Raw genomic sequence first — 13863 nt, 5'->3', positions numbered from 1 at the left:
GCTCCTGGGGCAAGTCCCATCTCCAGTCCAGGCTCAGTGCTTCAGAGGGCACTGTGTGCACTGTGTCAAAGCCAAGGGAAATACCAGTGAGCCAGCAACAAGCAGAGGGTGTGAGTTTCAAGTCAAAGCACCAGCTTGATAACCCAGTGAGGAATTCTGTGTCTATATTCCTCTTTATTAACACTGTTTGCAGGCAACGAGCAGATCTGGAACATCTACAGTTCTAACAAGCACTACAAATAGAAACTACTAGACTAGAACACGCTCAGGATATTCCTTGTCCATGAGTGTTTTCTTATTTTCAGGTACTTGAAAAAATACTAGGCCTGAAAAAACATATAAAATGATTTAAAAAAATTATCGGTGCTAGGCATAGATTACTGTAGTGAGGTCTTTCAGTTCCAGTCTGATTCCAATGGGATCCAGGAGAGGAACAGTGTGCCTTTCCAGCATAGGTGCTCATTTGCAAGTGATTTCCCCAGGCTGCCCTGGGGTCTGTGTACACATCCTACAGACAGCAAGGAAAAGCATTCCTGCTCCACCAGGTAGCAGATACCAATCCAGACAGCCCTCCCGAGGTTTCCCCAGAATCTTTGTCCCATCAGTGCACAGTAAGGTTGGAGACCTCAGTGCTGACCCTTGGAGGCATCTCCCAAACCACAGAACTGCAGTAACCATGCTAGAGTTTGAGAACAGGCTCAGCTGCAGCAGCACGAGGACAGCTGAGAAACCAGAGCAACTTTTCTTCCTTGCCACTCAGGTTTATCCTATTTTCTGCTTCTCTAACATTGTCTAGTGTGAGGCAGTGTAACATTCGCAGTGCCAATTCATATTGCAGTTTCCATAGAGTGTCCTCTGGAGAACAGCCAATTTTTGCAGTCTCCAAATTGAGGCTGAGCCTCACTGAAGTAAATATCCATGAAGTACTGGTGCTAGAAGCAACCCAAAACCTGTTTACATGCGTCCAACTTGGGGTATTCCTACAGTTCTCTGTGTGGTGCCTCAGAAATCGATCATCTTATTTAAGAAAACTTACCTGAACAGCAATAATTCCAGACTGCATGCAGAAGATGCATGGGTCAGCATAGATATGTTACTGGTGTATTATTTAAAATATTTTCCACTTGAAGCAGGAAAAGCTAAAAAATAGTGTGCGGTTATCGTGCTTCTAAAACAACAGTTAGTCAAAATTTGCATCAGACCCTCATAAGTCCCTTCCAACCCCAATTATTCTATGATCACATAAATCTAGTTATACTTGAGAATACATAAATCCTTTAAATGTACAAGCTTTAAAAATAATTGATACATCTAATTTTGTAATGTACTTACCAATAAAGCTTTTATACACCATAATAGTGAATATTAAATCTATTATTTTACAATTAGAAATAAAGCAAGGATTAGCTTCCACCCTGTACTGCATAACCAATTCAATGAAAATTGTTTCCCTCTCCCATCTTTGTTCTTATCTTAAAAACACTTAAAACCAACCATCATCAGTGGGATTCTGTTCTTCCAGTATGCAGGTAAGCACGTAAACAAAGATAAATCACAGGAAATAAAATTAGTTATTTTTCTCCATCATATGAAAGCCAGCCTGACTTCTGGTCATGTGCTTCAAAGTTGAGTGATTTAGAAACTTTACACCAGATTATTATTTCAAAAAGGAATTATTTGTAAATATCAGTCCTCCCAGAGATGTGAAGAATATTCAAGCCTGCCTAATCCTTGACTTAAAAGCTCAGGTTTCGTTTCAATATACAACTTCCAGGAATGTGCTTCCTATAGAAGGGGCACCAGTGCATCTGTGGTGTGTGCATCTTCTCATTTTACACCAAGCTCTCCATACTGATCTTTGAGACAGTTCTGTAATTCCTGTTCCATCACATTATCAGCACAGACATTGCTTTAGACCAGCAGCTCCACTGAGGTGCCACACCAAGTCTGAGAAAGAGGACAAAGGAATTTGTCCCTGCTACCACAGGCACTCTCTGGAGATGAATTTGAGGACAAGGTTACACAACAGAAATCCATCTTCTACTGAAGCTGCATTCTGCAGGAAACCCTCCTCCTCCATAGCCTCAAGAGGACTGAATGCAGTGCTTCGACCAGAAACTCCCTTAAATGAGCACATAAAACAGATTTGAGAGAGAAGCAAAGAAAGTTGGTGCCACAATTACAGTACCAGCCTCTGGTACTACAGTACCAGATCTGGAATCTGTTCCCAGCTCCCCTTGCAGCTTCCACAGTGACCCCAGCAAACTACTGTCCCTCACCTTAGTTCCTAAGTTGCAGAAAAGGGATAATGGGAATTTATCTACTAATGAGAACATCATAAAGATCTAAAGTAAAAGATAATCTGGTAACAATCACAAGGCTGTTTTCTTTCTGGACTTGTGAAGCAGATACATTTAGTACTCTAAAAAAAAATAAAAAGCAATGGGAATAAGCACAAAGAAGCCATGTTGCTCTACATCACAGCAGCAGTGTCTCTTCCCCCTAAGAACTGAATGACAGAGTATTTTAAGAAACCCCCGTATTCTGGCATTTTGTAAACAGAACTTTTAATCTTTAAAAAATTGCTGAGTGCAACTAGGTGTACAAAAGTATTACTAAATCATTAACAGGACAAAAACCACAAGCATGAAAGAAAATGCATTTCTAGCTTTACAGCAGGTGCCATAAAAAAAATTCAAAATCTGTAATTTCTTCCAACTATGCCATCACTAAAATGTGTCCCTAAATGAAGTTGGAATTCGAACTGAACTTGATTTAGCAAACCAAATTAGAATCAATTCCTATTTATCTGCAAAAATACTGAAGCAGGGACAGTGCAGAAACATTCTCTCCTCACTACCCTGCTCAAACTCCCATCTGAGCTTTTATAACCAGTAACATTCTCAAAATGACCCTTTGGAACCTGCAGCTAGGATGATCAGAAAGTGGACCCTCATCATGATGCCTGCTGCACTACCATGACACTTCCGTATCATCCATCAGAGGGAGATGATGTAGTGCTACCATAATCACATGGAATGTGGACATTAAAAACATCTTCGTATTTCCTTCCAAGTTGCATTTTCAGTTTAGCTTTTGTGCATGAAGTGAAGCTGTATGTAACTATGTGAATACTCTCTAACAAGAAAACAGACAGCTAGTAGTCTGAAATAGTCACCTGCAAAACAAGGAGATCCAAGTATTTTAATAGGGCAAGCTGAAAAAAAAGTAACTTTTTTAAAATGAGGTATATTTACAGAGCACTGTTTTCTTTTTTTCTGGCTTCAACATGTACTCACTGGAGAAACATGCCCTAATTATAAATTCTTATGGTTTTACTCATTTCCAAACATTTGAAAAGAAAATGCAAGTTGTTTATAAAATTGTTTTTCTTGTTTATTTTAAATGAAGCTGGTACAGACAATGTCCATTCAAAACCCACGTCCCAGGCCAAAAGGTACAAACAAGAGTGTCAAAGTAACACCAGTTGTCTGCTGTGAACATTCTTGCATGAATACCTGCGTGTACTAATTGCTATATGAAGTTAAAATGCTTCTGGGCTCTTCTGGCAAGATTTAAGCATCATTAGGGTTTTCAACTTTATGTCTTCAGCAAAGCCATCTCTGGAGCACAGTACAGATGACAACAGTTCTAGCTTTTCCTTTTCCCACTCGATCATCTTCTTCGTCGGGCCATCAGCACACTTTAAGCAAAACAGCTCTGAGTTATGGATACACAATTTCTCCAGTTTAGTTCTCTGAAAAACTTCATCTCGCACTGAAAGTTATAGTCCAGGAGTGAAACAGTCACACATCAAAACTTCAGGGCAGATATGGAAGTCATTAAGAACACTCTCCCACCTGGCAGATCTTACAGCCCCCGTGCCTGAAATGCACGAACCTAGCAACATACAAATGCGTGTGTGCACGTGTACTTCTAGAGGGGAGGGCAGGAGGGAAGGGGGGAGCAGGGCTGCAGCTGGATCACAAAAGTTCAGCACAATGAAAACAGAAACAATAGTGTATAATGAGCACGAGAATTCAAAATACCAGACGCCTGAAAATAAACTCCCAGAGATGGGGTGCCAGTTTCAATTCAGTGTTGAACACCACATTACAAAAGAACTATTATTTAAAAATAAAAAAGGATAAAAGGGGAAGAAAACAGAAGGATCTAAACTGTTGAGTGACCCCCTGTCTGTTCCTGATAAACTTCAATCACATCTTCCTCCTCCATCCCCAGCTGTAAGAACAGAGAAAAAAACAGCATGTAATTGTCATAAATCTGGTGTACTGCATCCAGAGCAGGTCCTAGACAAATTATACAATGTTTTGTTCCTCTGCCCCATCGTAATTCATAGGAGAGAAAAAGCTCTCCAGTCATCATCTCACAAGATGACACGTGAATTTTAGTCCTTTTCCTTCAGTTTTGTACATCTCAGTGAAACCAAAGCTCTACCAGTGAAGTCTAGATCTGCTTGTGAAGCAGAACATACCAGCCACGTGCTTTACCTCCCTCCAAACCCCTTTCCAGGCCACAGATGCACAGGAACACAACCAACACCCTCCTGAATGTGCCAGCTGCACAGCCAGCTGAGGATGAACACTGTGAGCACACCACCAGCTCACAGTACAGCTAAACCCTACAGCTTGTAACTCCCAGCCTCTTTGCAGGAGTGCTCTCAGTGTTCAGGATCACAACACACCAGTTCACCTGATTTTCAGAAGGCCATAATTAAAGTGTTTCTTCCTGCTTTGTCATAACCATTGGTCGAAGTCACTGGGCAGCTCAAGTAACCTGTGTTCTGTTTGTTTACTTGGAGCTAATAAATGTGAACTACACACATATTCATTCCAAAGTCACACTGCAGCTCTGTCTCAACAACTGGGAAGTTCCATTGGCAGATCTATTTTTTTTTCTCTCTGGTAAGCAGTGACTACATTCTCTCTCCTGAGAGAACACGAGGCCTAATCAGCCTCCCTCTGAACTGCATATCAGCCTTATCAGAGATTCTAGTTACACAAACAAATTCAGACTATGTTTGACTAAATATAGTTAAAAGAGATGGCTGTGTTTCAAGAAACACCATTCAGGTTAACAGCCCAGCAGAACAGAGAGCAGTCAGTTTGGTATTCAGCTTCTCTGGTGAACTGTGACACTTTTCCTAGGAAGAAACTCACCTCCTTGGGGGTATGATTATCAGTAATTCTCTGACCCTCGAAGAGGAACCTGAGTGAATTCATTGGAACACCCTAAAGAAAGAAACAGATGTACAAGAAAAAACAATTTACTGAAACTTGAATGAATTTACAAAAAACCACAAACATACAATTTTAATAAAAACTCCACATGTGAAAGTCAAAAAAGAAAGTTTTAGTTCCTGTTATGCAGGGAGCTCAGCTATTCTATTGGAACATGCCAGTGCTGAAACACGTGTGTGTTCTGAAGTCTCACTAGAATTCTAACACAACAAGCTGGAAGTTTCCTTAGCTTTTTTTTTTCCTTGTATTTTTTTTATTTATGAAGTACTGACTGCATCCTGCCTTCCACAACAACTTTACAGGTGAAGGTCCAACCTTAGTCTGAGCTGTGTACCACCTTTATTAAAGATCCTAAGGCAGCAGGGGAACACAATGTTTACTTCACAACCCCCTGCCCTTGCTCTCCCAACACTTTACCACCACAGGAGGGAACAGTGGCCTTGACTTCTGCCACTTCTCCAGAAGCTCTGTACTGGGGTCAAGAAAGAGCAGAGATGGAGGAGTTAAAAAGGAACAGCATTTGAACAGGGAGAACAGAGCATCCCAATGGTAAATAAATTTAGGCTGCATCTTTTTCTTTCAAATCATGAGCAAAAAGTGAAATATAACCTGCTCTGTGCACCAATTAGATCTTAGAACTATTGCTAGCAAATAACCAGGCAGAAAAATTCACAGAAAGACAGCTTTTCACACTGTTCCAACAACCCCTCCGGCCAGCTCAGAAGAAATGTTCATGGTTTCTTTACCACAGAACTGCTACATGATACCAAAAACAGTACTGACTGCTGATGAAGGAAATCAGAGAATCCAGAATTCAGCCTGGGAGACAGATACAGCTGTGTTCATTCAAGCATGTATTTCTTTTGTAAAAAAAAAAAAAAAAAATAAATTCCATAAACATATATATATATTCATCAGCCAGTAAGAATGCTGCATTCATTACTTCCAAAACCTTGTTTTAAAAACCACCAGGATTTCAAATTTACCACAATTTTAACCATTTGGATACAAAGACATCAGGTGTATCTTTTCTTTGTTCCTACTCTGAAAGGAGAGCAAAAAAGAACATCTTCTATAAAAGAACACTGAAATTTACAATTTCCATGTATCTCAAGGTATTCTGAAAAAAAAACCCAAGTATTATTTATTTTATCTCCTGAAGGGAATTCCAACACAGTTATCCAAGAAAAGGCTGTACAAGGTATCTATCCCCAAAGCAGGAGGGTAAACTAGGCCAGGCCTACTGGAAATAACAGCAGTGAATCCTCAGTCTCTGCCACAGCATCTGGAAGATGTATTTTCTTTGTTATGCAACAGGAAATTTTTTACCTGCACCCACAATTAACATCACAGATTTCTTGGACTTAGGGCATAACAGCCAGTGCTAATCAATTACCATATTAATGGCTGTAAGCTGCAACATTCCAGGGCTTTAAGGGAACTTTGCTTGGAGACAGGATGTTTTACAGTAAGTATAAATGCATGCATGAGCCCTTAAAAGGTAAATTCTAAATTTTCTGAGTAGCCACTAATATATTTTCAAACAGTAATATTAAATTTACTACAAAAATCACAACTGTTGCAAGTAGAAATACCTTCACTTGGCAAAAGAAATTAAGAGACCCATTATATTTGTACTGCCAGATGCTTGTCCTTGTTGAGACAGAAGCTTGACTGTCTCAACAAATGTCTGTTTGAAAGTACAGTGCAAAAAGCTAAGGTGTTCAGCTTGTTAATTTCATTTTTTGAAGAGAGTGTCATTGTTTCACAAACCTGTCTTTGACAGTATGATTCTTTGAGTTTCTTGAGGTGTGTTGTCATTTTCACCTTGAAGTGAATTTCACTGCTGTCCTAAGAACAGAAAGGAAAAAAGTTACTCCCTTTGTAGAAACTGCTTACTTAACCTGTGCCAATTTTAAGGCTTTTAATAAGAAAAACTTAAAACTAATATGGAATGCAGTTCAACTATCACCATGCATGCCTTGGTGCATCATAAAATGAACCTCCAGGATGATTTATCACTAATTCATCATGCCCTTCCACAGGAAGCTCTAGTTTAGAGCAGATGGTACAGTATAGCCTCAGGCTCACTATGGAGGGTTTCGATTGTAAAGCACTAAAACCCATACAGGGTTCAGTCTGTGCTTCCATCTTTACCCAGCTGATGTGCTTAGGAAACAGAAACACACAAACACAGGGGACTTCTGCTCTAAGATTCCCAGAGAGACAAGTTAGAGCCTGCACTTTAAAATATATACAAAACCTCCTCCAACTACAGTAATTATCTAGAAGTTAGGATACAAGCAGACTTGGCAAGGCAACACTAACCTCAGGAGTTACTCATTATTCTATACCCTTTCTCTCAGCCGTAAGAAATGAGTAACTACAACTGTCAAAATGGCTACAGACAAAACAGTCCGCAAGAGGTTCTGTAAAATAAGCATGCAGGTCACATTTAGCTTTTGAATGTATTCTCATCCTTGTCAATTAAAGCAGCAAGAGGTAAGTTTGTGTTAGTCCTGCTTTAAGTCCTCCGTGTCCAGTCAACAGCACAGCACTTGTGCTAACACCAAGTCATGTGAACCAGAGGTTCTTTGCACAGAGGGACTTCTGTTCAAGAAGGATTGACATTCACATTCCAACACAACTTGAATTCAGACTTATAACCCTCCATTCATATAATGAATAATAATAATAATTTACTTCTGCCAACATGCCAGCCAACAGAAACCTCCTCTCCCTACACAAAAAGCTGACCTCATGTACATGAACTCTAAGGACCCAAATGTATCGATTTTGCCACATTTTAATTCATTTCCTTAGCTAAATTAATCCCCTAGTTGTAAGAGGGGGATCACACTGACCAGATCCTGAGTCATAAGGATAAATGACTCAAGCTTTTAAAAAAATCCACACCAGAGTATATTAATACACATTACTGGCAATTGCGAAGTGTTTTATGGCAGGGGAGGATCCACGCTGAAGAGGTATCAATTTTCATTTTTTAATTTCTACAACACAAAAACTCGCAAACAAATTCTTATGTAAAAACTCACCTGCCCAATGACTTTGAGTTTGATGTATTCCCCTTCTTTCTTATCTCCCAAGTCCTCAGCCGAAGGTTTTGCTTCCTGGAAAGAAAGAAAAAAAAATAATCTGTCCAGTGAAAATAACCAAGTGTTGAACTGTACGACGTTTGTGGTTATCCTCCTTATTATGTGAAATGAGACAACCAAAAGCACCTTATTGCTTCCTTTCTGTGTGTGAAAATAATACACAGCATTAGGAAAAGCTGATGGGCCAGCTGTGGAGAGATTGATTAATTAATGACAGAAGAGAAATACTCCAAAGAACGTAACAGCTGAGAGAAGGATCATTTGGAAATAGATGACACAAAGGTGTACTACAAAGGCTCAGATATTTGACAGACACAAAGCACATTGTCAGGGGGTAAGCAGAAAGCACTTGTGGCACGTTTTTGGTGCAAAGGGAGTGAACCATGCACACATTTTTCAGTCTGTTGCATCAACCCTACTTACTACTTTCAAAAGGATGCTCAGCCTTCCTATTTTCTGTGACAACAAAACACCCCAAGGAACAGCTTCCTTCTAGCATGTTTAAGACCACAATTCTTAAACACTGGAGCTCATCAAAAGGGTTTAGGTGTTATGTTCTCTAAGACAGGAACTAAGGACAGAAGTGTTGGTGTTAGCAGCTGACAGGTAAGACAACAGAGAGCTCAGGTCCTGTTAACCCCAGCCCTTGCCTGTCCCTACAGATCCTGGGCCAGGCCTTCAGCTGCATTCCACTGCAGCACAAAGGGGTTTTACAGACACTGCCTCAGGTACAAATGGCACTTGATAAAGAAATCTTCCCAAGCAGACAGAAACAGAGATACCCTCCTGATGCTTAAAATCTTCCTTTTATATTTTATTAACACAATAGACAAAACAAGCAAAATATGTGTAAGTACCTACCACATACATTTTCTGAGGTCTGAAAGGAGTTTTTGCTGAGTATGCAGAAAAATTCTTTGTATGACTGGACTTGAACTTTAGGATCAAGCCCCAAAGAACTATGTAGTAACATTCTATACATAGTCCATCCAGATAGGACTCTATATCCATATTAAAATGGCAGACAAGCCTTTTCAAGTATTTTTTTTCCCCCTAACAAGGTTGAAAAATGAACAATTTCTCTGAATGTTGGCAATTCAGGGATGGGCAGAGGGGGGAGTCTGCAAACACCTTTCTTGTCTGTACCAGCCTCAGTCTGGAGGAAAGAAAGAGAGAGGAAGAGCTCTTTGTATCAGTTTGACTCCCTGCCTCAAGCCAGATCCATTCCGCTTCTGTGATGACAAGAAAGGATGAGCCAGAGACTTTACCTACTTCTAATTTATTGGTTTTTAATACCCACCTGGGCACAATGCTGGGACTGCGTCATCACTCAAGAAGCTCAAGCACAAAAACTGACCCCAAGCTTTCAGGAAACTAAGATACCCTCAGGTCCCAAATCAAGTCACTTAAAAGGTGTGAAAGGAACCTTCACTGTGCTCCCCAAAGTTTTCCCTTTCCAACATAGCTGAACTCTAACCTCATGGGACTATTTGCAGGAATAAAAATACACTGGATTCCATTCCTGACTGACAAGAGAAAGGAAAAAAAGAACCTGTGGCTTGTTCCAGTAGCCTGCACAACCAGCATTTTTGCTGTCCCTCTGCAGGACTACTAACTTCTAGGAATCAGAGATTCAGATCTCTACACATCTGAACTCTAACTTCAAAACTGCCCCAAGATTTATTATTACTGAAATATATACCAAGATATACCTGCTCAGCTTTCCAAAACACACCAACCTGCACAAGGTACAGCAAACCATCACAGCTACTATGGCAGTGCCTCTGGCCAGTGTGAGTGGGAAACAATTATTTGGAAGCTGTTTGATTCCTACTCTCAGGGAAAGAGGGCTCTAGTGCTAAAAAGGAATAGGGGAAGCAGCAAACAGCAGAAAAAGCAGAGGGAAGTAGAGTCTCAAAGGTTCATACAGTAAGGATGCTCCTTTAGAACCCCATCAAGCTCTCACCCACGAAATAAGAGCAAATGAGCTGTTATTTCAGGGGGAAAAAAAAGAAAAGAAATAAGATCGACTCAGTGTTGACAGTGCCAATAACTGAAGCTTAAAAAGAGTACTTGAAATCAGAACACAACAAGACCCAGCAAGTCTGAAACAGCTCCCTGCATTTTGTGAGTTAACTATACTGCTATTCAAGGCCAAATCATAAAGCCAACACAAACCCCTCAAGAACAAAGAAAGCAAGGAAACTGCAAAGTTACTGAACTACAAGCATTCACTAACAAAATTCTGGATCAGCATTCTGCAAGCAAGTCTCCACATTTTTACTCACACTGTGAAAAGAACTGGTGTTCAGGGTATCTCCTGAAACAGTACAGTGAAAAAGACTACCACACAAACAGAGCAGGAATGCCACACCATAAAAAGGAATACCACTTTCTGAATTTCATCAGATTCCTCAAGTTTTGAAGGTGTCCTTCCACAGCTTTCCTAAACAGCACAAAATGAAGCTTCTAGTGCTGTCTCAGATTAATATGGAAACACTAAATTCATGACACCAAAAAAAGCACCCAAAGTTTCTTGAAACACACTGGTGTTGCTATTGCACCTAATTAAACCACAAAACAAACACTGTAAGGCAGCGTCTTGTAAGTTTCCTTCTTTGACTTTCTGAAGTGATCAAACTTCAACTTCTAAGCCTAAAAAAACCCATATACTCAGCACATTTTAAGTAACCTCTCAAAAAATCACTAGAGGAATTGGACTTGATTGAACATAGACAAACTCTTGCATTTGTTATAGGAGCAAAGCCGCATACAAACTACAGCATTTTTTATTAGTAATACACCAAGAGATAAAAATGCCAGCATCTAGACTCAAAGTAAAACCAGCCCGAGACCCTTGAAGGTAGAGGAAAAACTATTCTTTTTGTTTCTGCTTAGATTCCACCAAGCTGCCATGTGTTTTTTGAAGCCTGCCCTTCTTCCAAGTGTCTTTACTTAGCATAAAGGTTCATTTCCTATTGAAGTAACTAAATCAAGTACATTTATTTACACTAAAATGACAAACCAAATTATCATAACTGGTGATGAACTGTATCCTCTTAATTCCAGGGCACAGCAAGGAAATCAGGGTAAGCAACCCAGAATTTTGAGTACTCCACCTATTTCTGCAGGGCTGATAAGCAGAGGAATGAGATTTACAGTGCTGCGTTACTGTACATTATACTGTAACTTGTACATTATACTGTAACTTATCTGTTTAGCTCCTGTTGCACAATTCCCCCCAAAGTGTATGACAACATATAATGCTTAGCTATTCAAAAAAGGGGAAAAATAAATCTGAAACCAAAGCCTTTTAAGACATGCATCCAAACAAGGTGCATATGATGACTTTTACATACTTGGAGCATTCCCAAAGAACAAACATGTATGTGTTTTAGCAGAACTCGCCTGGAGAAGGAATTACCTAATGAAAGCTGCTATGTGTTAAAACATGCCTTGCTTCACAAATGCAGGGAGCTACAGAGCAGGTCACGTGGAGATGCAGCTACAAAATCTAGTTTAAATCCAGCCTTTTGGGGTTTTTCGCTGCCACTTTCCCGTATTTCACTCCTCGGGAAAGCGTCCTGCCGGGTGGCAACAGTAGCTGAGCTCCTGGCTGCACTCCCACAGGCAGAGAGGCAGCATCACATCACATCCCCCCAGGGCATTCCTCCCTCATTGTGCTGGAGAGCCGAGGCCGGGGAGGAAGCCCACCGGGGAGGAAGCCCACCGGGGAGGAAGCCCACCGGGGAGGAAGCCCACCGGGGAGGAAGCCCACCGGGGAGGAAGCCCACCGGGGAGGAAGCCCACCGGGGAGGAAGCCCACCGGGGAGGAAGCCCACCGGGGAGGAAGCCCACCGGGGAGGAAGCCCACCGGGGAGGAAGCCCACCGGGGAGGAAGCCCACCGGGGAGGAAGCCCACCGGGGAGGAAGCCCACCGGGGAGGAAGCCCACCGGGGAGGAAGCCCACCGGGGAGGAAGCCCACCGGGGCACACGGCTCGCACTCCCGGTCACCGCGTACCACGGCTGCTCCCCAGAGCAGACACACTGTGTGCTAAGCCTACCCTCCTCTTGGGATACTTGTGAGTTCCTGGCTGGCACTCCTGCTGTTCTTGACTTCACCGCACTGCAACAAACATCATTCGTAGCTACTGACATTGATTTTTCCAAAGTCGAATCGTCATGACGAAGTTAGAAAACACTGCCTTATAAAGGCAAGGCAAAAAAGACCAAAACAGAACAAACAAAAGCCCGAGCAAACAAACGGAAAAGCAGATCACCAAACCGGATCGCTGTTTTAGTTTTCCACCAGCAGCCTAAAGCAAGAGCTGTAAGCAAAGGGAGCCAAGCGAGCCGGGAACCCGTGGTACAAGAAGTGACCATTTAACCTGCAGCTGGGCAATCAGAACCGACCCGAACGTGAGAATGTGCCAGGAGCGGAGGGAGGACGGGGAGTTTAACAGAGCCTGGGGTTCGCCGGCCCTCCCGGGGCAAAGAGCGGAGCCGGCAGGCCGGGCCCAGCCCGCACAGAGCAGAGCATCTTGCCGGAGCTGGGACACGGAAAACGAAAGGGAACAACAACTACTGGGCAACACGGCTCGGCCCTCGCTGCGCTCCCGGGCCTCCAGCGCCGGGGCTGTCCGGGCCCAAACCCGGCCCGAGTCCCGAGCGGAACCGAACGGGGGATGGAGAAACAGGCGGGGGGAGGGAGAGGAGATGGGGCGCGGGCTGAGGCCGAGGCCGGGGACCGGCTGCCCCCCGCCGCAAACATCCCCCCGGCGCCTCCCGGGCGGCGAAAGCTCCGCCGGTCCCGGTTCCGTCGGGGGTCCGTGGTTGCCGGTACCTGGTCAGACATGGCTCGGCCCCGTTGCGTGCGGCTGGCTGGGCTGGGCCGCGGCTCCGTCCGCTCCTTTCTCTGCCCGCAGCGCAAACACAGGCCGGGGCGGGCGGGACTTCCTCTGCGCCTGACATCACTTCCACACCGGGCCGCACCGCCCACCGCACGGGACCTGCCGCCGAACCGGCACCGCGGGGGCGAGGCGGGGCAGCCGCATGGGCATCCCAGGGCTGCGGGACTCCGGGCAGCCGGGTCTGGCAGGGCCCAGACTCCTGAGAGGGTGTTTGGATCACAACTGATAAAATACTGCACCAGGGAGAGGAGAAAAACGTCAAGAGAACCAAGAGATGCTGTGCAGAGCTACAGAGTTAAGAGTCCCTTCCTGAGACAAGGGCGAGCAGGCAGGAGAGCCAGCTGTGTGTGTGCTGTGCCAGGAGCTTACACAAAGCACCAGAACAAGGCACTCCAGGGCTCCACAGCCACACACGATACCACTGAACAGAGGGACAGACAACTCCATCCTCAACACTACCTCCAGTCACAACCGAAAGCAGCTTTAAGAGCAGTAACCTTCTTTAAGGGTAACCTTACAGCAGTAAGGTTAACACCCAGCGTGAAACCTGAATGTAACTCTTCATTTTACCCATT

General features: G+C 43.2%; 1 protein-coding gene across 1 annotated transcript; it reads right to left on the bottom strand.

Moving 5' to 3' along the window:
* Window positions 1–3371: 3371 nt before the first annotated feature.
* On the bottom strand, window positions 3372–13349 carry SUMO1 (small ubiquitin like modifier 1). Its single transcript, XM_071747978.1, has 5 exons — window positions 13222–13349; window positions 8318–8392; window positions 7035–7112; window positions 5181–5252; window positions 3372–4242 (listed from the first exon to the last, which is right to left on the bottom strand). The coding sequence occupies exons 1-5, from the start codon at window positions 13231–13233 to the stop codon at window positions 4174–4176; spliced, it is 306 nt and encodes a 101-aa protein (XP_071604079.1). The 5' UTR covers window positions 13234–13349; the 3' UTR covers window positions 3372–4173.
* Window positions 13350–13863: the final 514 nt, after the last annotated feature.

Source organism: Heliangelus exortis, chromosome 6 (assembly GCF_036169615.1).
Source record: "Heliangelus exortis chromosome 6, bHelExo1.hap1, whole genome shotgun sequence".
Lineage (NCBI taxonomy): Eukaryota > Metazoa > Chordata > Aves > Apodiformes > Trochilidae > Heliangelus > Heliangelus exortis.
Note: the sequence above shows the minus strand (reverse complement) of the source record. Positions and strands in the feature narration are given on the sequence as shown.